The sequence below is a fragment of the Aspergillus thermomutatus genome (genome assembly GCF_002237265.1).
Source record: "Aspergillus thermomutatus strain HMR AF 39 chromosome Unknown NODE_360, whole genome shotgun sequence".
Taxonomy (NCBI): domain Eukaryota; kingdom Fungi; phylum Ascomycota; class Eurotiomycetes; order Eurotiales; family Aspergillaceae; genus Aspergillus; species Aspergillus thermomutatus.
In genome coordinates this window covers 1-22,347 of record NW_020798410.1, presented here as the reverse complement: position 1 = coordinate 22,347, position 22,347 = coordinate 1, and the positions used below count along the sequence as shown (strand labels likewise).

At 50.7% G+C, this 22,347-nt stretch overlaps 8 protein-coding genes across 8 annotated transcripts; 1 reads left to right on the top strand and 7 right to left on the bottom strand.

Moving 5' to 3' along the window:
* Positions 1-31: 31 nt before the first annotated feature.
* On the bottom strand, positions 32-636 carry CDV56_103209 (nucleotide diphosphatase; the record flags this gene model as incomplete). The annotated part of the gene is made up of 1 exon (XM_026756828.1): positions 32-636. A coding segment is annotated over one exon (605 nt), but the record flags the coding sequence as incomplete, so codon positions are not given.
* A 1,506-nt stretch (positions 637-2,142) lies between these two features.
* On the bottom strand, positions 2,143-3,287 carry CDV56_102906 (putative ubiquitin-conjugating enzyme; the record flags this gene model as incomplete). Its single annotated transcript, XM_026756525.1, has 4 exons — positions 2,143-2,226; positions 2,281-3,008; positions 3,064-3,158; positions 3,226-3,287. The coding sequence occupies 4 exons, from the start codon at positions 3,285-3,287 to the stop codon at positions 2,143-2,145; spliced, it is 969 nt and encodes a 322-aa protein (XP_026610098.1).
* A 260-nt stretch (positions 3,288-3,547) lies between these two features.
* CDV56_102716 (uncharacterized protein) lies at positions 3,548-4,721 on the bottom strand (the record flags this gene model as incomplete). Its single annotated transcript, XM_026756335.1, has 2 exons — positions 3,548-4,185; positions 4,268-4,721. 2 exons carry the CDS (start codon positions 4,719-4,721, stop codon positions 3,548-3,550), a joined length of 1,092 nt encoding a protein of 363 aa, XP_026610097.1.
* A 788-nt stretch (positions 4,722-5,509) lies between these two features.
* CDV56_102286 (putative homeobox and C2H2 transcription factor) lies at positions 5,510-8,113 on the bottom strand (the record flags this gene model as incomplete). The annotated part of the gene is made up of 1 exon (XM_026755905.1): positions 5,510-8,113. One exon carries the CDS (start codon positions 8,111-8,113, stop codon positions 5,510-5,512), a length of 2,604 nt encoding a protein of 867 aa, XP_026610096.1.
* A 1,763-nt stretch (positions 8,114-9,876) lies between these two features.
* CDV56_101932 (LamB/YcsF family protein) lies at positions 9,877-10,768 on the bottom strand (the record flags this gene model as incomplete). The annotated part of the gene is made up of 2 exons (XM_026755551.1): positions 9,877-10,587; positions 10,652-10,768. The coding sequence occupies 2 exons, from the start codon at positions 10,766-10,768 to the stop codon at positions 9,877-9,879; spliced, it is 828 nt and encodes a 275-aa protein (XP_026610095.1).
* Positions 10,769-11,143: 375 nt separating this feature from the next.
* CDV56_101278 (bifunctional urea carboxylase/allophanate hydrolase) lies at positions 11,144-15,302 on the top strand (the record flags this gene model as incomplete). Its single annotated transcript, XM_026754897.1, has 9 exons — positions 11,144-11,214; positions 11,266-11,385; positions 11,437-11,710; positions 11,764-12,484; positions 12,547-13,847; positions 13,902-14,052; positions 14,105-14,534; positions 14,594-14,997; positions 15,061-15,302. The coding sequence occupies 9 exons, from the start codon at positions 11,144-11,146 to the stop codon at positions 15,300-15,302; spliced, it is 3,714 nt and encodes a 1,237-aa protein (XP_026610094.1).
* A 204-nt stretch (positions 15,303-15,506) lies between these two features.
* Positions 15,507-17,237, bottom strand: CDV56_100979 (putative JmjC domain protein; the record flags this gene model as incomplete). The annotated part of the gene is made up of 1 exon (XM_026754598.1): positions 15,507-17,237. The coding sequence occupies one exon, from the start codon at positions 17,235-17,237 to the stop codon at positions 15,507-15,509; it is 1,731 nt and encodes a 576-aa protein (XP_026610093.1).
* A 494-nt stretch (positions 17,238-17,731) lies between these two features.
* Positions 17,732-19,411, bottom strand: CDV56_100631 (GTP-binding protein Obg; the record flags this gene model as incomplete). The annotated part of the gene is made up of 1 exon (XM_026754250.1): positions 17,732-19,411. One exon carries the CDS (start codon positions 19,409-19,411, stop codon positions 17,732-17,734), a length of 1,680 nt encoding a protein of 559 aa, XP_026610092.1.
* Between the last annotated feature and the right edge of the window lie 2,936 nt (positions 19,412-22,347).

Genomic DNA, 22,347 nt, shown 5'->3' with positions numbered 1-22,347 from the left:
TTTAACGCCCCCATCCCTCGTCCGCACATACGCCAGGATCAAATCATCCGTGACATCCCCATCAAACACAACATCCGTCTCCTCGATGTGCGTCTCAAGCGCATACCCCGGCTGCCGCGCGCTCGCCAACGGCGCCATAGCCACAATAGCCGTGTAGACCTTATGCACCTTATTATCGCGCAGCATCTTCAGCATGGCGATGTGCTGTGCCTCCGACCGCGGTTTCTCCAGGATCGAGCCGGAGACATTATCAACGACGACGGTATCAGCGGCCAGGATCAGCGCAGGCTCGCCCTTCTCCTCGTTGTTGATTTCGGCTTCGTAGACCGCCTGCGCCTTCTTGGTTGCTGTTGCGAGGACGTACTCGAATGGTTCCATGCTCTTGGGGAAGTCCTCGGCTGCATTGCTGGGGAGCACCTCGAAGGGGAGGCCCAGGAGGGAGAGGATCTGGCGGCGGCGGGGCGAGGCTGAGGCGAGGATTACTCGTTTTGTGCGTAGGGCGTTCAGGACCGGTAGGGGTAGAGGTGGTGGGCGTGGAAGGCGAGGTGTGGGTGCGGCGCTGGCATCGTAGGCTGGTGGGGGGTCGGCGGCGGTATCGTCGACGTGGGAGAGGAGGTTTTCCTTGGAATCGGCCATTGCCTTGTTCTTTTGTAGAATTGCACGGGTTTGAGGGGCGTGATGTGTGGCCGTGATATTGTTGTCTGAAGCAAACGTTGACCTCGTTTGGTGTGGGGTAGAGGAAAGATATACCCCAATTGGTGTAGGCGCTTGGCTCATTCGGTAGCCCGATTGATCATTCATATTTCTGACCATCAGCTATTGACTAGCAAGTACTAAAGCTGTATCTATTTAATTTTTGGATATGTGTGGCCTGAGACAGCACAATGGGCTTCTTAAACAAACACCGAGTATCATGAAAGATGCCTTGAAACAGATGCCGACACCTCGAGGGTATCACTGTATTAGATATGCTAGTAGGAACAGTCACTCAAGCTATGTAACAGCAGCAATTCAAGACAACAAACAACGCCCTGCCTCTAGCAACGTCAATAGCAACAGGACTTTAAAGGAGTCGCCCGAACAACACGTCGTATGCTCAACCTTCAATCCAGGTTATAGACGAGATTGTAGTAGAATCTCATGAGAAGCAAGTGCTTGATGCATCCCCTTCGGCTAGCGAAAGCACCTATGGTTTTGCAGCAACTTCCAGTCCAACAAAACGATAAAGATACATCAACTTGAGGAATTTCGGTGTTCAAGGAGGTAGCACCCCTTCCAATCAGAGGACAATGTTTATGTAAGTTAGGCTGTAAGATCTGCATAGCTTGTTGCTACCTCCATTTCCGTTCTGTTTCATATGCCGAATTCCCCAGGCTTGGAACGTCTGAATGAAGCGCGCCGCGGAGGAATGTTGAAGGCTTGGACAAACGGTGTGCCCGGCCACTGGGTCTTGTCCTGACCATGGAATTATCATGAGCAATGTCCTCGCGCAGTCTTGGGCAAAGTTAGCGCATAAATCGTGGCAGTTCCTGTGATAGGAGCATACGCGAAAAGCCGGCGGGCATCCCTAGACTTGCTCATTTCGCAAGACTGGATTCTTATTTTCAGCCGAGTCCCGCGATGATTCAGTCCTCTCAGAGGAGGTGGCGTTATCAGTATTAGAATGATTCCTCTTGCTCTGACTCCTTGACCTGACACCACAGATGCAAGTAAAGTAAGAGAAACTGCAACCTCGTCGTGTAGACCAGTACTCGGAGCACGCAAGAGCAGTCATGAAGATGCTGCAGATCACGATGATAGGGACGAAAACTAAGACGACAGCGAGGATAGTAGTTTGGTATCGATAGAACCAGTCGTTGGACATGTTTAATGTTATCCAAAACGTCTCTAAGATGCAATCGGTACCGGTATGGTGACGAGTAGAGGATGTTCTCTGCGTTTGAGGAAATCAAGGATGAGAGAGGTGTTGAAGACTGTCCCTAGGGGACGAATATCAACGGCAGGTGCGAGTTGGGGTGTGCTCTAAGTCTGGGAAGAACATCTGCCAGGCAGCGACCTCAGGATCATGTATTCGGCTCTTGAAAGGATAACGGCAGTCGACGACCAGGCAGCATTAGTAAAATTATAACCAGTAATATGAAACTACTCATGTGCTTCCCCAGTTCGAGGAACTATCATCTCCTTGACCGAAGCCAACGTGGCATCATCCAGACGCGAGAAGCGTATCTACCGGGTCGGCGTCAGTACGGAACTATATAGGGTAATTGAAGCAAAACATACCATCTCATCAGTGGCCCCGCGAGCAGCATTTCCAAACAATATTTGATCCGAATGACTCCCCTCAATCTCATACTGAACACGCTTCGCCCAAATACCGTCCCAATGCCAATCACCAGGAAGCCGAGCCTGCGGACTTCCTCGTTTCGAGTTGCTCGTCCCCGATTCAATATTTTCTCTTCTATGTGCCTTCCATGCGTGCCACGCGCTTGGGTTTCCCGCAGCTTCGAGAGGCAAAGAGTCAAGGACGTTCTCATCGTCAAACGTTGATCGAATATAGTTCAGCAGCACTGCTACTGGTACCGTTTTTCTTGCTTCCGGAGGGGATCCTCCTTTGTCCTTGGTGAGGTTGTCGTCTTCCTCTGCACCATTGGGCTGATGTGAGGAAGGAGAAGAAGGGCCATCCGCCGTTGTCGTCTCCACTTCATCAGCATTCCGTCCATTCGCACTCACTGGCCTGGACGAAGCTGTTGACAGTCGTCCTGTCTTCCTTGCCCGCCCAAACCAGTGAGGGAAGCCATGTCGGAGACTGAATCCACCAGGGGGTAGTCGCTCTTCGTCCGTCGCGCTAACAGGGTCTTCGGTCGACGCGCCCGTGCTGAAGGTATATGTAGTAAGGGGTACAATCAAAGGATGGAAAACATCGGTCGAAAAGGTGACGAGGGGGGGAAGCTCGGGATAGGAGGCGGGAAATCGAATCTGGAATCGGAGGACAGCAGAAGCATAGGGGCCTGTGATCGAGTCAATTCGAGTCTACGCAGACAATGAGATCAGGAGCATATATACCCGACCGCACAAATATCACGCCGGACCACAGGGTAGAATCGCCTGGTGTGACGGAAATGTAGACTCCCGGGGGAGCTGCGTGCTTCAAGCTGGCACTGCAGGACCGACGCTTAGCAAACACAACATTGCCGGCACTGTTCGAGAAGAGGTAGTCATACTCACAATTCAAGCAGGAGTTGCTGTCTACGAAGGGCAGGGATATTTGGTAATCTGGATGAGGACATTGTGCGGATTGTTCAGTCAAGCATTCGAAAATGAGTTTGAACTCATGGTCCCTCCTCTAGCTGATGCCCAGAGACGCGATGGTGGACGCTGTGCACACAACCAAGATCCTAAGTCCGTTATCTCCGCGGCCATCAAGATAAACAGAGGAGCGAAAAGAATGCTTTGAAGTCATCAATCAATTCGTCATCAAATTCTTTATAAGTCCAAGTGTGGTGTCTATGGTGTCTAATAGATCATAATCTACGGCTGCACATCAGAATCATCGCCCCTGCATCTGCATAGGCATCCTCTCCCACTCGGAATTGGGCCGAATCAGACCCAATATCATCATTCCTTCTCCAATCCCCTCATAGATGCCACCAGCAACTCCCTCCACCCACCAGGCCGCTAGGTTTGTAAACGCTGTCCCGACTTTCCCCTCGTTCAGTCGAAGCACCGTCGACCCCAGACTGACACTCCCCTTGCCCAGACTATCAGCAGCATCCAGTGTCGCAGTCACAAGACGCTCCGTGATCCGATGCGATCTCTCATACTGATACATCTGATGCAGCCAGATCCTCACATACGGCAGCAAGAACTGCACGATGAGAAAGAACTGCACGATACTAGACGCCAGTAAACGATGCAGATACGAGCGCTCCGTCGGATACCGCGTCCCAGCGCACTGATCGACCATGGTAACAGCGGCTCCGGGCTGCGCAGCCGCGGGCGTCGCAAGCGTTGCCTTGATCCCGGCGGGAAGATTGTGGTGAATTATCATTGATTCCTCGTCGGTCAGATCAGCCGGCAGAGCGTCGAGCAGATACCCCAGAGCATTGATGTACAGGGAGCGGACGAAGCGGCCGTCGCAGGTGGATTGTTGAGCTTCGTATCCCGCGTTGCGGAGAAGATTCAACGCTGTTGTCGCTATGTTAGCGTACTTTCTCATCCCATACGAACGATGGCTCATGGCATATGCGACGAGAAGTAAGACGCATACCAGGAACCACCCGATTCCACCGCAACCCCGACTCAACCTCGTACTTCGCTAGCATCGACCCCCGATCCATCGCATCGCCATCCCTCCCATCATCTAGATCCAAGGCCTCCAATGTCTTCCCCGACGAAGACGAAGCCGATGAACTCGAATCGCACGACTCCGGACAAACACTACTCCCCGCTGTCGCAGGGCGTAGAGGCTCTTCGGCCCCAAAGTCACTCGCCGCTGAAGATGACGGTCTACAATAACCCAGATCTGGAGTTGATGAGAACGGTGCCAGTTCGCGATGAGCATCCGCTTGTCGCATTGGCCCTACCGGCCCATCCGTCGCCGTGTCAGAAGGATCGGTCGATCCCATGGCCCGGTGAAGAGAGGAATAGAGACGGGGGATCCGTCTTCTAATCGCAGCAGGGAGAACAGGAAGTAAAACAGGAAGACCAGTTGAATAGGCCATGGTAGCAGCTCTTGATGCTGTTGGATCCATTTAAGACTTTCTCTCGGTTGAGCTGATTGACACGGTTCTCAGGCTCTGGAGTACAGGACGTCTAAAACGCAGGTCTCCTAAGTTCTTCAGAAGACGATGAAACCTGAATGATCCAACATGTTGAGATACCACACATGAAAGAAGGAGGAATGGTAGCTGCGAGTGTCAAAAGATAAGGAAATGTCCGATTATGCAGAAAAACCGTTGCGCAACGGCTCACTTTCACATGTCAATCATCACCCGGTCGTGGCGAAACAAAAGCGACCAACGCGATAATAAACAGGAAGCGAAAACCAGCACCTATCTGAATAATAATGGCTGTTAAACTGTCAATGAAAGCAGTAAGAAAAGTCCAGCCACCTATCAAACAAGACTACCTTAGCTATTGAGGAAAGTACCTGTGGTCAAAAGTTCGATTGCTGTTTGTCACTTGCGCGCCCTATCAAGACAGAGTTGCCAGTCCCGATGGGTAGGCGGCCCAATCACACACTGATGCTGTGGCACTCTCTACCTACTTCTACGCCCTTAACATGATCAGGGTGGAAGCATATTAATTAGACGAAAATCCAATTGGTATATAAGGACTAACGCTGCACTTTGTAACAACATACAGTTTTCTTATCCAATGCAAACGCAGGGAAAAGAAAGAAGAGAAAGGAAAGGAGAAAAAGGAAACTTTTCCCATGACCCCTCTCGACCAAGTCATGTCCAGATTGCGTGACGCGCACTCATCAGACGCTAGTGTCATTCAGGTGGACTTAAATCCCACTAACGCCAGGATAGAAGGAATCTCTGATCGATGCGTGATCTTGATGGGGGACGCCTCCACTTTGTTTCGGACTGGGAATATCGATAGGTGCAGACCCGACGTTGGAGAGCGGTGCAGCAGCATCCGTAGAGCCTGCCAGTTTGTATACCTCGCCCTCGGATACCAACTCGCTATTGCGCGTGTTTTCTACTCCGAACATTATTCCGTCCATTCCGTCAAGATGCATCTCGCCATACCGATCATTGAGTTGTTGCAGAAATTCCGGTTCGAATCCCATTTGAACGAATTGATCGACTGACCCACTTGCAGGCGTGGAGAAGGAAGAAACACCAGCAGAGAAGTTGCTTCCCCAGTCGGTTGAAAGGCCGGAATTGACCCCAGACGGCGCAATTCCGAAGCTACCGGCGTAGCTTGCGGCCGAGCTTCCGGGCATACTCGGAGCAGCTGAGGATCGACCAGTCCCAGGAAATGTAGGACTTTGCAGCGCAGGACTGAAATTCTCGGGTTTCAAAGGCATTTTGTTGCATAACGACCTTGCCAGAAAATTGTCTTCCGCTGGCGGCTGCCTTAAGCCGCCATGAGCCGCGAACGGAGGCTGCATGTTTAAGTTTTCTAATTGAATATGCTCGGAGTCAGGCACCACTTCAAGACCCGTGTCACGCTTGAGAATACTCAGCCAGACTGGATTGTCGGCGCAGGTCTGGTTCCAAGGATCGGCATTACCATAAATCACAATCCGGGCTTGGTCCTGTATCATTTGATCTGTCGGGATGAAGCCTTCTGCAACTTGCTTGTGGATGAAGGCAGTGAGCTCGCGCTGAAGACGATGAAAACAGTTGACGTCGTCAGGTTCATTGAGACCAGCAGGGGCATTGGCTGATGGACAACACGACTGTCCTAGAAAACTGGAGGTTGTGTAAGGGTTTAATGTTTTCCGGTCTTGGCCAATAAGGTAAGGGGGCATGGCATTTTCCACTAAGCCTTGAACGAATGGTTCGAAGCCCCAATCCCCTTGCCATTGGGTCATATCAGCACCATTCTTGAAGTGCGCAGCCAGGTGTTCCACACGATCCTTCCAGGTAGTGAGGACTGTGCCACAGAATCCGCAACGTGATTTCAGTTCTGTGGTTGTGCTTTGCCATTGGTCCATATATGAATTGAACTTCACATTGTGCATCAGTCGGAGATGCTGGTTGAGATGGTCCTTGCGGTAAAATGTTCGCTCCGCCAGGGTCTTCTCTTGACAGGTACTATAGCAGTGAGACTCCAGATGGTCGGTGTCTGGGTCACTCGCCATGCAGAAGACACAGCGATTGGCTCCGTTGACGTACACTACGCCCCCCTGAGGTGAGCAGGTCCATTTGTCGAGGGCAAGGTGCAATGACTTCTCGTGCCGCTGCCAGTCATACTTGGTAGCAAAGGTTTCAGTACAGAACGTGCATTGAAAGATGCGAGCGCTGCGAGCCTTCTGTTGGTTGAAAGGGTTCAAGGCTGTTGATGGCTTGCGACGACGACGACGTTCCTTCCTTTCCATTGAACCAAAGGACTCCAAGGAGGACCGATGGGAGAAGGCAGAGGCAAAGGACAGGTCAGAGACAGATGAGCGACTGGCTGACCGACTTGTACCCAAGCTACTAATGGATGGGGCCTTGAATATATTGGAGTTGGCATGGCTTGAGTCATTGCTGGATCCCTTCCGAGAAAGGGAACGCACGTGACCTGGCTGCCGTGTCGAATCCAAAGGTGTGTCCACCAGGGCTCGAAGAATATCAGATGTGGCAGCAGGTTCGTGTTCAGGTGGAGAGTACTTCCATCGCTCAAGGGGCGTCATGAGCGCGGTGTTTGGTTGCTGCTGTTGTTGCTGCCCGGGAATGTCTATGGCACCCGAAACAGAAGAATTGCTGGGCGGGGAGGGCCGGACCTTTCCACGCCGCCTCGCGTTGGCAAGCCAATTGCTAATTTGAGTTCTCTTCAAACCAGTGCGCTTTTTCAAATCGTCTTTTTCTTGCTCGGACGGGTAAGGATGGTCAAGATGCTCCAGAAGCCAGGTCTTGAGTATCCTTACGGCGTCGCGGGAAAGACGAGAACTGCTTTTCCTCCCCCGGCCTTCCATATCTTCCAATATGGTCATTCCCGTAAGGGACTTCAGCGTCTTCCTCCCCTTTGGACCACCTGTTGGAATGTCTGCATTCTCTGAGATCGCCTGTAGAGTCTCCATGTGCTTGCCAGGCATCTTAGCGTGCGTGAAACTGCACTCTCGGTACAATGATATGCAGCACGTGCAGCCATTCTGTAAGGCTCCTCTGTCTGAAACGAAGCAGTCCAGACCCATATGCCTGCAAAAGTCGCAGGGCTCTTTGGCTCGATAAATTGAAAGAGCATTGTTGCTTTGCGCATTGACTGATGCTTCCGTCTGCTGGTTGAGATCGTCCTGCTCCGGCAGGTCGTTGGAGAACTCCAAAGGCTGCTCATGTAGAAGGGATTCGTAGTTTGCAATTGCATCATTCTCATCCAGGTCGAATTTGTCAGAAGCCACCTCGTCGTCTGGGGCATGGGAGCCGAACGAAGCCCCGTCGAAATCGAAGTATTCCATTTTCAGGTGGATACTTCACTCCGACACCGATGCCGTATTGAGTCAGTGCTCGTTAATCAACCTCGGCTAGTCGAGATGAACAGTGTTGTTTCGAGTTGACTCAATATGGGAATAGAAATGAAGCAGAGTAAGAGCAGGAGTATGATCGGAAAAGTTCAGAGTGAAGGAGAGAGGAGGGACAGAGAGTCCAGTAGGCAGGGTCCGATATTATCTTCGTCTGGGGTATCAGAAGCATGCCGAAGTACCAGCGAAACAAGTCAAGCACTCTTTGTCTCGAACACCGTGGAGAAAATCGATTGGACTGGAGGCTTGGAAGTTGGAACAATCGTCTACCTCGCCTTTGGAGGCAGTTGACTAGCAGGGATTCAGATCGTCTACTCTGTGACCATTAATTTTGATTTGCTCGGTCGCTGGTGGGTTGTCTGGGACTGATGATCACGTTCGGCCTACGGAGTAGTAGGCATGACCGATGATTTGACCCCCGCCGGATTGCATGGTGAAGGGCCACCTGTTTCCACTTTCCAGGGTTGAGCAGCCACGGCGTTTCCCATGGGTCAGTGGAGAGATAGCGTGTCACTGTCACGAAGCCTCCCAATCTTTAGGAAGAAGGGGATTGCCCGTTCGGAGGAAGAAGCGAAAAGTCCGGAATGATGCCTGAGTCATCTGCACAGGGTGGTTAGTGCGCGCCCTTCGATGACAGCGCTATGCCCGATCAGGATTAGCTTCTGGTTGCGGGGACGCGCCCTGCCCCTCCCGATTGGGCAGGAACCAATCAGCCCTTCAACGATATCGGAGGAGGGGACAGTGGATTATCATCATCGATGTGATAAGGCTCTCGAGAGTATCAACAACTGCGACTACCTTACGAATCCAGATGCTTGGCGTCGTGGACTTGATCAATCGATGGCTCGAACGTCAGTATGAGGCTGATCACTTCTGGTGACGTATGTTGTTTGCTCTTTATCCATCAATCAGATTCAGAAATCCAGTTATTCCGGCTCGTATCATCACGTCTGAGACCCAAGCAGTCGGGATTTCGAGCTCTGACATTTGTTGCATACTTTCATATCCACGAGACCATCCTACCTACGTGTCCAGATCACAGCCATAATAGACACAATTGCAGAATGACCTGACCTGAGCAAGTCTCTTCACCGTGACACTGAGCAATCATACGAAAACCTACGGCATGGACGACTCGACATCGAGATCTTTGAGGTGTCTCGACTTGCGGCATAGCCTGGTATGAATACGAAGCTTATAGCGGCAAGTCGAGAACGGGGGGAACCTTCGCACATAAGCCTTCGCCATCGTCGGCTCTTCACGAGCTGGATATGTAGACTTCTGGTAAGCTGAACGCAAGTGACGGTCCTCGTGGTTCAGCCAAACAGGAGAAATTGTCAACATGCCCCCTTGAACCCACATAGAGTTCATAGCAGAAGGTTACACTGTGGTGCCATGGCTGTTCAAAAAAAAAAGCTACGGTAGCCAACCTAGGCGCCACCACAACCAATTCTCACTTGACCTCTTTGCTCAGGTTAAAAACCAAGTAGACCCTGGACAGACTGTTCGAAGGCGGGTATGAGGGATCAAAGAATAGTTTATGGCTTTAAAGAAGCAGATATGTCGTTGATCTGGACACTGGCTCTTCTGCCCGTCCTGCCCGTTTCGGCGGTGTGGTCACTTCTCTTGACTTCTCTGCTTTCTTCGTACTGATGAATTCCAATATGGAGAAACACGCTATTTACATACTAACACCGCCTTCATCTCCCGTGTTTGGCATTGAATTCATCCGCTACCTTTCTCGTCGTCCTGATGATGTCAACACATCCAGGAGAGTCAGAGTGGCAGCAGATTGAAACCGGGTACGTTTTCAGTGGCAGTTGCACAACAGTCCCATCAACAGCCGTGACCGACTGCTCTTCGACCTGCTGTCTGACGTGTTTCTCAACATCTGTGAGGTTCCAGGGCTTCTTCTTCCGATCAATCACAAGCATGCCGTTCGAGTCATATTTTACATCGCCATATAGCTCAGCCCAGAACTCGATCCCCAGGTCGTTGGCAGCTTTCTCCATCTGAGTACCTGCCAGTCCAAACACCGGCACACCGTTTGGAACTCCCAGCATAACGGCCTTGGCAACTTCATAGTCCCGGCACATCATACCATACAATACCCCATGAGGCTTGACATGGTGCAGGGGAACTCCTTCCCGGTCGAGGAAGCCTTGGAGCGCCCCTACCTGGTAGATTGTGATTGCCGTGAGTTCTTCTGGAGAGAGCTTCATCTCCCGACGACCGAACCCTTGCAGGTCTGGAAGACCGGGGTGAGCACCAATTCGGACATTGTGAGCTTTACAATTTCGCACCGTTTCCATCATAATGAGAGGGTCGCCCCCATGGAATCCGCAGGCAATATTGGCTATATCGATCATGGGGAGGAGCTCGAGGTCAGGACCGCAAGTCCAGTTGCCGTACTATGAGCACATCAGTAATGCTACCATAAAGAGCGTGATGAGATTAGGAAGAGCAAATAATTACAGCCTCCCCCATGTCACAATTGATAAGTGCCCTCTGCTGTATCGGTGCCATAATGCCTTGTATCGCAATCGGAATGAAGTTGGGGATGCCGTGAAGTTCCTCAACGATGGATGACATTCAGAGGGCGCTTGAGGAAGCAGTCAAGCAAGAACCAAGTGGCAAGCAATATAGCTATATGCCACAAAATCTAGTCTCTTCAACTCGCACGGTTGAATGGAACTTTTGACTGAGGGGTTTGGAGCTTATCAGTCATAACGGCATTGGACGGATTGGCTCCGCATTTTCTCCAAATCTCCAACAGACGGCGATCACGGCCATACCCCAGGACGATCATACCTTGTTATCTGGCATCGACCCCTGCTGTTACCTTCTTTCATTGGAGTACAGCGCCGAGGAGCTCATTGTTCAGTGCAGATGATGTCCCTCTTAAATGAAAGGGTACCCAAGTTATGTTGCTCCAAGCCGCATCGCTAGCTACTACTCTTGCGTCGGATGGATTCTTTAAAGACACTTCTTGTTGCCAACAGAGGCGAAATCGCCGTCAGAATCATTAAGACCGCAAAGTATGGTTACACAAGCTGAAGCTGCTGATTGTCTCTGATGTTGTGATCCAGAAAGCTGAATCTTCGTACAATTGCGATCTATACCGAGCCAGACGCTGCATCTGTCCATGTCCATCTAGCGGATGTCGCCGTTCTCCTCTCTGGCTCGGCCTCAAAAGCATATATCGACGGGTGAGTCTGCTTTCCTCTTTTCAAGTTTACTCTAATTCTGTGAATCCCCAGTGATCAAATTATTCAGATTGCAAAGCAGAACAAGGCGGATGCCATTATCCCAGGTTACGGATTTTTATCTGAGAATGCAGATTTTGCGAGGGCTGTGGCTGCCGCTGGTCTAATATTTGCAGGCCCCTCCCCTGAGAGCATCGAAGCTTTTGGCCTCAAGCATACGGCGCGAGATCTTGCGACGAAGGCCGGAGTTCCCATCGTGCCGGGATCACCTGGCCTGATCAAGGATGGAGATGAAGCTGTGGAGGTTGCCCAGAATTTGGGGTATCCAGTATGTATCGTGAAGCAAGAGAGACTCTTAAGAGGGACTAATGAATGGTGCAGGTCATGCTGAAAGCCACCGCTGGTGGTGGTGGAATGGGCTTGCTTACATGTAATTCTGAGGCCGAAGTACGCAAATCCTTTGCAACTGTCAAGTCGCGAGGGGAAGCATTATTCAAGAACGCGGGCTTGTTCATTGAGCGTTATTATCCATCGAGCCACCACATAGAAGTTCAGGTGTTTGGCAACGGGGATGGTAAGGCGATTTTCATCGGCGAAAGAGAATGTTCGATACAAAGAAGACATCAGAAGGTGATTGAAGAATGTCCGAGCCCTTTCGTCTCCAGGAACCCAGGGTTGCGAAAGAGCTTGGGTGAGGCTGCCGTTCGTCTGGCGGAGTCGATCAAGTATGGTTCGGCAGGGACGATTGAATATCTTGTCGATGATGAAACTGGTGCATTCTTCTTTCTCGAAATGAACACTCGCCTACAGGTTGAGCACGGGATAACCGAACTCTGCTATGGCATTGACTTGGTTGAGCTCATGCTAAATCAAGCGGATGCTCAGCTCTCAGGGAAGAAAGGCGTTGAAGCGTCTTTCCTTGCAAACTTGCCCGTGCAAACCCCTTTTGGCGCGGCTATTGAAGCAAGAGTGTATGCTGAAAATCCGACCAAGGATTTCGCTCCTTGCCCTGGAACATTACGAACCGTCGAATGGAAGGAAATACCAGGTTCGAGGATTGATACATGGGTCTATCGAGGCATCAAGGTATCCGCCAATTACGGTATGTCCCACGAGCAACATCCCATGTTCGGGTGTTTTGGCCGAGCTGACAGAAGTATGTAGACCCCCTACTTGCGAAGGTCATGTACCACTCGCCAGATAGACAGCAGACTATTGTGGGGATGAGGGAAATTCTGGGGAAATCACGCATCTGCGGCCCTCCAACCAACCTGGATTTTCTGGCTAAGATTCTAGAAGAGGAGACCTTTGTTGCAGGCAACACATTGACAAGGTTTCTGGACAATTTTCAGTACACACCGTCAGCAATCGACATCATTTCGGGTGGCGCCTATACACTCATCGAAGACTGGCCCGGCCGTCCGACTTTAGGAAGGGGGTTTTGTCATTCTGGGCCAATGGACCCGCTAGCTTTCCGCATCGCGAATGCCCTTGTCAATAACCCCGTCGGCCTTGAGGCTCTGGAAATTACCCTGAGCGGTCCAGATCTACGGTTCCTCGGGCCAGCAATTATCTCCCTTTGTGGAGCGCCGATTGAAGCCAAACTCGATGGAGACACTGTTCCAATGTGGTCAAGAGTCAAGGTAGCCGCTGGCCAACGTCTGACTATTGGTAAAACTACCGGAAATGGCTGCAGGGCTTACCTCGCTGTCTTTGGGGGATTCCTCAATGTGCCCAAATGGTTTGGGTCAAAGTCGACATCTCCAGGTGTAGGAGTTGGAGGTTACCAAGGTCGGCAGCTTTCATCGGGCGACCTTCTCACAATCACAAGCGTGATTCCGGAAGTCAATAGTGATCTCCATCTACCAGAACACCTCATCCCCGATTACCCAAGTCACTGGGAGCTACTAGCCATGCCAGGACCCTACGATGAGGGCTATCTTACTCCCGAGAGCATCGATATGCTGTTCGAGACTTACTGGAAGATTTCACATAATGCGGCAAGAGGAGGCATCCGTCTCATCGGTCCCAAACCACGCTGGGCTCGCTCGGACGGAGGAGAGGGCGGTGCACATCCTTCTAATGTGATAGAATATGGATACGCAATCGGCTCGCTTAACTGGACAGGCGACGATCCCGTTATCTTTCCACAAGATGCACCGGACTTTGGGGGATTTGTGAGCAGCCATACGATCGTAAAGGCGGATCTGTGGAAGTTGGGACAGGTGAAAGCGGGGGATACCCTGAAATACAGAGCAGTTTCTTTAGCTGATGCCCTGGATGCACGGAGGGATATGGAGAGGTTCGTCGACGAAATGGTGCAATGCTGCAAGCAAGGGCATGGGTTCAAAGGCGTGAAACCGCTGAGAGGCATGCCTCCTGAGCAGACAGCCAAGACTCGCGGCAAAGGCGTGGTACATCGGATTGAAGAACAAGGGAACCAGCCCCTTGTGTCTTACAGACAGGTATGATGCACTTGTTGGTTCGTTTGGCTCTCAGCTGATTAACTACTTCTTTAGGCAGGGGACGACTATCTCCTGATTGATTATGGTCACGGGTCATTTGACCTGAACCATCGTTGCAGAGTCACTGCACTAAAGAAGGCCCTCAAGGAAGGAAAAGAGATCACGTTCTCGAATGGGCTCATAGCAACGGTTGGATGCGGAAATTGTAAGAGCTCGCCCGGGCAGACGAGGACTTCATACTAACCCACTCTCCGCAGCGCTGATGATCTACTACGACGGCATTAAACTCTCTCAGCGAGGACTAATCAGCTATCTCTGCGACCTCGAGACGAAACTCGGAGATCTTAGTCAAGCAAAGATGCCGAGTCGGCTGTTCAGGCTTCCTCTCACGTTCGAGAGTCAAAGACAAAAGGATGCTCTTCAGCGCTACATGGAAACACAGCGTCCATATGCTTCCTACCTTCCAGACAACATGGATTTTGTAGCCAAAAACAACGCTTTCACAAAGGAAGAGTTTGAAAATATCTACCTGACAGCCAACCTGATGGTTGTCTCTGTTGGATTCTTCACTGCACTTCCGCTCGCCCTGCCTGTGGATCCTCGACACCGCATGAACTGCCCTAAAATGAATCCAAGTAGAGTATATACTCCGGCCGGGTCAGTATCATGGGGTGGAAGCTGCATGGCGTGAGTACTGTTCAAGAATTCAAAGTTTTCCAGAGGCAAACGTTGACCGCAAGTAACAGTCTGTACAACGTCGATTCGCCTGGTGGATATCAACTGACCGGAATGACCATACCGGGTGTCGACATCCTGGGCTCGAAGAAAGGCTACACCGCCGACAGACCGTGGCTTTTCGAAGAATTTGATCAGATAACCTTCTACCGAGTCTCCGAGGAAGAATACGAAAAGCAGCTGGCGCTATTTAATAGCGGCCAATACGAATATCAATGGGAGGAGGTTGTTTTCGACATGGCGGATCACAATCGGCTCTTGCAGGAAACGCGCGACGAAGTAGCAGCTATCCGAGCACGCCAGCGTCAGGCGCAGGCTGAAATGGATAAAATCGAAGCGGAGCTGCTCGAACGCTGGGCGAAGGAAAAGGCCGAGAGGGGGGTATCTCCGGATACAATCCAGAGTTTACTTCAAGGTAGGCATTTTCAAGGTTCATCAAAGAAGTCGATGCTAACATGTACGTTCCTTGACACCTTAGACCCTGAGATCATCACAATCGAAGCGCCCTTGAATGCCAACGTGTGGAAAGTCGAGATCAAACAAGGAGACAAGCTTGAAGAGAACCAGGTTGTGGTCATACTAGAAGCGATGAAACTCGAAATTGCTGTGCGAGTCGAGCCTTCTGCAGCGGGTGCCACTGTGGAGAAAGTTTTGGCACCACCAGGAGATCCGATCGAGGCTGGTAAGCCACTATTACTTGTGCGGAAAGTGAAGGGCTGAGTGAAGAGTCGATAATTGTACTGTCACATTCGGGTTGGCCCCAAAATTGTCTGTAAACTACCTTATCTACGTAGCATAAGCGTAACCACCAGGACGAACTCTATGGAGTCTCCAAATCTAAGACCTTTTGGACAAATAACAATCGTTTCGTAGGTATGGTATCTCATCATCAATCATCAAAGGGAAATGGCTTCGCTGAAGCGTCTATTCCCACCAGAAGCTGACGCTAATTCCAGCCTTGATGCCACGGACATAATGCCACCATCCCACTGGAATATACAAGCACTCCCCTTCCTTCAGCACGGTCTCGACATACTCAGCCTCCGAAAACCCAGGCCACATCGCATCCCACTGTTCGGACTCGGCCGGGGAGAGCTCAATGGCTGCCAGGTCGACCTGAGAAGTGTTGGACATGTCGATGAGCTGTGTCTGCTTCTCGACCCTGGCTTCTGAGCCTTTCCCTTGCAGCTGGGCGGTATCAGACAGGCCTGTGGTGGCATTGGATGGTGACGATGAATTGACGGCCTCCATGCCCTTCGGATAGATCTGTGAGGCTGGCGTGCGAGGCGAGTAGAGCCGAATGTACTTCGCGCCAACCACCTGGACCAGGATGTTGTGGTAGGGATCGTGGTGGAGAGGAGATATGGTCCATGAGGGGCCAATCCAGGTGTTTATGATTGGGTCGCTGGGGACTCCCAGGACGGAGGACTCGTCATCGGACGCTGCGTTACCACGTTGTTGTTGCTGCTCATGTGTCTTTGTATGCGTTTCGTTGCCGCCTGAGGAGGCATTCTTCGATTTCAGTTTCTCTTCTCGTTCTCGCTGCTTCTTGAGGTAGACTGGCGTTCCTGGCTCGGGACCCGGAGGCTCGATAAAGCAGTAATCGGGGATGCAAATGTCCTTTCGTAGGGCCGGGATCTGGGAGAGCAGATCATGCTGCGCCATGTACCCCGTTTCGCCCGTATCGTTGCGGTCATCCTCGCGCTTGTTCCCAACCCCAGATGTCTTGCCCTCTCCCCTCCAGAGAAACTTGTCCACGAATTCTCGAAACTCCATGATTCGCTGGCCCCATCCTTCGTCCGTGTAGGATCGGCCCACCTCCACGGGGACGAGCCTGCGACCGCCAAGGGTGTGATCGAACCAGTAGTCGCGTGACGCCCAGGGCCGCGTCGACAGCGCAGGCCAGTGGTCCACCGCGTCGGCGATCACCAGCGGTGTTCTGACGTGCTGGATATGGTGTTCGATGGCATCGAAGGACGGCGCGGATACTCGGGGAATAGGATGTTTCAGGGTCGTCGCAGGCACAGCATCGGGGGGGAAGAGCGGCGGTGAGAGCTTCCTGCGTTTGGAGGCATGGCCGTCGAGTTCTGACTCACTGAGGTTACCGCCGTGGCCTTGGGTGGAGCTCAGATCCCTCTTCCCTTCGCAGTAAGCTTTTGTAGCGACTTGGAGAGCGGAGAAAAGCGATTCGACCAGGTTCTCGCGGAGGGGGGCGCCCGTCATGATCAGTGCATTGTCGAGAGTGTAGATTGTCGACAACAGCCATGGCGCGTCGGGGTCAAGCTTGTACTCGTGTTGCTCCTTTTCGCTTGCGATTGGGTCAAGCTTTGACGCGTGGTCAGCGCCATCTGCGAGTCCAGAATCGTTGTCTACCAATGTTCCGTCGCACGAGAAGCCACAGTTGTTGCAGATAGCCAGGCACACTTTAGCAATGCTCGCGTCCGTGTAGAGTCTTCGCCAGCATGTTTTCACATCTTTGAATGGGAAAACGCGTAGTTTCGCGTCTGCAAGCTCGAGGGCACGGTCGGTATTCTTTAAAAGAAGCTCGCGTAGTGCAGCAAGGTCGTTGTCGCAACAGTCGAGGATGGGATCTTGGGGAGCTGGATTGGTGAGGGTTGCCAGCGCGTTGGCGATGACAGAGTTGAGCTGCATCATCTCTGCACAAGGGAAAATTAGAGACTCATGAAGTCAGAACTTATCATTTCCAAGAAGAATAGAGATCAGTGAGATGATAGAAGTAGGCTGAGAGAATTCATGCCGTAATTGTGCTTTTTAAGCTGTGTTTTCTCTCCTTTTCACTCCACACATCAATAGGTGAAAGCGACGTCATTACAAGGAACTTTTTGATAGAGTATATGGTGGAAGTGAATCACCATGCTACAATAATGTTTATATCCTGTTTTTTCCTTTTTGATGGAGGTAATAATATGCAAAACAAATCCTCAATGAACCAAAAGCATTGGTTTTCATTAATATAAGTGGGACTGGAGTGTGAATTCAGGTAGATAAACACATTCTGGTGAATTGTACATCTATATATACATAACTCGAAGGGAAATCGACCATATAACCCATTTTTTACATATGATACAAAGAATCATCATTCCCTTATCGCCTCCCAGGTGTCATTTTGATGCTGCAACATAGGCTCAGTCTAGCAACTCCACCACAAGCTTTGGAATTCGACTGACTCCCTCGCCTCTGATGGCGCTCACTGGAACGGCGCAGACCTTTGCTTTCCAACCATCTGGGTATCCTCCTGGGTGGTCAACCGCACCATTTTGAACAGCAGCGAGGTAGTCTCGCAGGGTCTTGAATCTGTCTTGAGTTTCTGGCAAGTCGGCTTTCGTAGCTACGACAAACCAAGGTTTTGTGTGAATAGGCGGAAGCTCAAGGGAAGGGAGCTGCCCTTTCGTGCTGTCAGGGATATTCGGCGGGTAATTCCATGAAGAATCTAAGTCGTCCGCGGCATTTTGTGAAGTGAGTTCAGGCAGACCTCCAGTCGGTTGCCACCCATCTTCGCTCTCGAAGATGGGCTCGATGTTACGTATCCGTTCATATTCGCCGAGCTCATGCCACAAATTCTGAAGGCCTTGCACAGGGTCTCCTGCACTCAAATCTACCACGAAGGCCAGAATACCCGCCCGCTCAATGTGTCGCAGGAACCCTAAGCCAAGACCGCGGTCGAGATGAGCGCCTTCTATCAGACCTGGAATGTCTGCTATGGTGAACTTGGTCCGCAATGCCTTTCCCTTGGCTTCCACAAGCGGCCTTCCCTTGTGGTCATCAATAACGACAGTCCCGATATTGGGGGAGAGCGTGGTAAATTCCCAATTTCCTATGCGCGTGCGACTGTTGGTCAATGAACGAAGAAGCGTGCTTTTACCAGCATTCGGCTTCCCGACTAATCCAACATCGGCAAGCAGCTTCAGTTCAAATTCAAGCTCCAGGCGCATGCCCCCTTCTCCCCTCGACGCGAACTTTGGCCGAGTGATCGAACGGGATACCCAGTGGGGATTGCCCAGACCGCCGACGCCCCCTGCGGCCAGCAAAATCGGCTTATCCATTGGTTTTGAGAGGTCGAGGTATATGGGCGCCTTGGGTTCCATGGCGGCGATATTCTGTCTTCGAGGCGGATTCCTTGGAAAAGCCGTAGTCAGGAAATCGGAAGGATTAGAGCCTGGGTAGAGTACCCAGCGATCATGACGAATTGAGGGCAGCCCAATCTCATCGAGCTCGTCGACCTCGATCGCAGGCGCCTTTCGACGCTTGAGTGCCTCCGCCACTGGATCGTATCGCTCTATCTCTCGCACCACCGTCCCTACGGGAACTTGAAGCAGGACGTCCTCTCCTCGCCTGCCTCCTTTGCTCTTTCCTTGTCCATTCTTGCCCCTTCCGGCTTTGATTACTCCTCGACGAGCAAGTTTGTGCAGGCTAGTAATGCCCTCGACAGCTTGGATATAGATGCTTCCGCCGCTCCCACCGTCGCCCCCGTTTGGTGGACCTTCCTCAATGTACTTTTCACGGAGAAACGAGACACATCCATTGCCACCAGACCCAGCATATATTGTGGAGCGACATTTGTCCTGAAATATGAACCGAGAATAATCGTCAGGCGGTGGATTCAGGTGAGAAAGGCTAGGGGAATCTTCGGCATCTTGAGCGGTGATTAATCGATCCTTCGGCTGTGATGGGGCCCGGTCGCTGCTGTACCATCTACCAAGTACAGAAGCGACGCTTAAGTAGGATATTTCTGCGGTTAGTGGTCGCGCGGTTCGTTGAAGGAGAGAAGGAAACGAGAACAAAAGACTTGTTCGTGAAGTCATCATTTCAGATCGCAACCTCGGCGTAGTTCATCCTGGAGAGACGAGTCTCTGATCTAGGACATAGACATTGATTTGGCGCAAGATAACGACATTCCCGACTTTTCACTCGGAAACAAACAGTGAGGTAATATGGTTCAAATCGTCGTCAAAGAAGCTTCTTTGGGAGCTCGATTCTTGTGATAGAGGCACGTGATGAGTATCATCATCACGTGAAGATAGCAGATACGAGTTGGTGCCTTGCAGCCTTGCCCTCAAATCAGCTTTGGCTTCAATCTTATTTCAGTTTGCATTGTTTTGCGAGTTGCAACCCTGTTCGCGAGCATGAAAACCCCGGTTTCCTGGTCATGATGATTGTGGCTCAACACAAAACACACGAACAAGTCCAATCAGACCCGCTATCCTGTGGTGATCCAATCCTACGGAGTAGTTACTCGCTGAAATAGTCACAGAGTTGTCACACTCCGTCCAAATTCTACGTATCAACTGCTTGACATATGACTTTTGCGCCTAGCTTGGGGCGAGTCAGTGTTCGATCGGATGAGATGTGATGATGACAGATCAATGGAACCAATCAATTGCCGACCCGATCTAAATCCATCGAAAGCCTGTCAAAGAAATCCTGAATATTAATTGAATATGTGACCTAGGATGCTAAAAACCTGAGTCTATTGGGGCCAGAACCCTGTTCCTAACTTGCAAGGGCTAGATGCAGGTCTGGCTGCCCCGGACCTAGAGAGCCACGCACACAAAAGTACGTGATTACCTCGCAATCCCACCAAGCTGTTCTGATCGAAGATGGAGAAGTGGAAACAGTGATGTCAAGTACCTTTGTCCAGTCAATGGTGGATGCGAGGATCGACAAACAGCACTCCGTACAACCGAGCTCAAGGCTAGCTGCCTGTCAGCGTTTTTCGAGCCATTCACAATAGCCATCTGCGCTTCATTATCACAGAGGTAGCTGACTCAGAGTGCTCCTTGTACGTGTCTCGGACTTGAGTTGTCGTTTAAATAATCTTGTCTCGAATCGCTTCCACATCGAGTCTAGACACGTTATTTTTGGATTGAGTACTTGAGATACTACGGAGTACAGAGTCCGTCTAGTGAGATGAGAGACAAAGGGGATCAGCAGACCAGCTACCATTGCCTCACTCTGCAATGGCACTAAGGGACTCCATTATTGCGCAGTTTCCGCAGCCATGAATGAAAGCAAAGCTCGCTTGTTCTCGCCTTGAAAGTTGAAACTATCTAAACTGGGACTTAATGTATCCATGCTTGTTCTAAACGGTGTTTATGCTGTAGGGTCTATTTCAAGGTGGAGCTCCACCAGCATCGCAGTGCAGACGCCACAGAAGAGTTACAACCACGAAGTCATATGGCTACATTTTCCTCCAGCAATCTCGAGGAAGGGCCAGTTGTCGGTGCCACGCAGAGTTCGGTGACAATGGTCTGATGCAGGACTTCCAGATCTCTGCTAGATGAAGTGAACCATCGGATCCGAAATTTCGGGACTACAGATCTCAACCTAAGTTAACCTGTCAGATAAGAAGACGGAACGATCCCTATCCCTGTCATTGCATGATCGCAGTGACCGATGATGATGATGATGATGATGATGATGATGATGATGATGATGATGATGATGATGATGATGATGATGATGATGATGATGATGATGATGATGATGATGATGATGATGATGATGATGATGATGATGATGTGGTGTCAAAGCTGACGTTGCTTGCAGTGGCATCACGATGATGGATCACCCTGGTCTCGACTTGGCTGCTTCTGGATCTCAAAAAGAAAGTCGCACCAAGATTCCTGCTCATGCCACCGATGCTACGGCCAGCTATGCGATCCCGGCGTACCACGTCCTCACCCTGAAGACATGGACGTGGCTTGTTGATGAAGTGGTACGGCTTAGCAGTGTTGTCAGTCCCTGCGGAAATGGAAACAATACATGCGCCTGTCCTCTCCGGAATGGCGCACAGTGAAATCGACTACGTTGAAATACGATTATAGCTGGTATCCTTGCAACACAAAAGTCATAACAGATCTTCAGTCTGGAGAGATCGGGATGTACTCCGTATCATTAGATGAAATGTAAGAAAACATCATAATGGTTTGCTGTCCTTAGACCAGTGATGAAGCACTTGCTGAACTTATTATCAATCAAGCCTATCAACTCTCAACATCGCGTTCAGTAATCAGTCTCATAGATAATCAGTCTCAACACTCAATGATGGTACAAACCTACCTAGGACCTGGCCCTCATAATTTCCAAAAGTCCTCGAAGATAGATCCATCCAAGATAATTGGCGGACTCCATTATTCTTTCTGTGCGCCCCTCATGTTGACATTCACAATGCACAAATTCCTAGCGTTGAGTTAGACCTTGCCTAACACTGTGATCTGTTGGGTTCAAGTCTTAGCCTCAATGTATGGAGGACTCAAATTTCCATTGTAGAAAATCGTTCGACGTCTACTAGGTACTAGGTATGTAACTGGTACCAAGGGCCGCCATCGATGTATTCCGATAATCCAATAGGAAAGCGTCCCTGACATCGCGGGAAAAGGGGAGGTCCTTGATTATCCTGGCATCCTGCAGCTCACATGATCAATGGCAGGTACAATAGTCGCTGGACTAAACAGGGCCTAAAAACAGGGCGGAAACAGGAAGGGGGCCGGGGGAATGAAAAACATACCTTTTGCCGCTCTAAGCCCGGAAACAAAAGACACAGGTAGGCTAGGTAGACTAACTTTTTAGAATTTTAGATATTAATTGGAAAATTATTAAACGAAGTCACATAGAGTAACGTAATCCACAAGCGAGCGGGCCACCCAAGCGAGCGGGCCACCTCCCACATCTTTTCGGTCGCGGATGAAACATGAAGGCAATTTACAACTCATGTATCTATGCTCATAGCAAAAAAATTAAT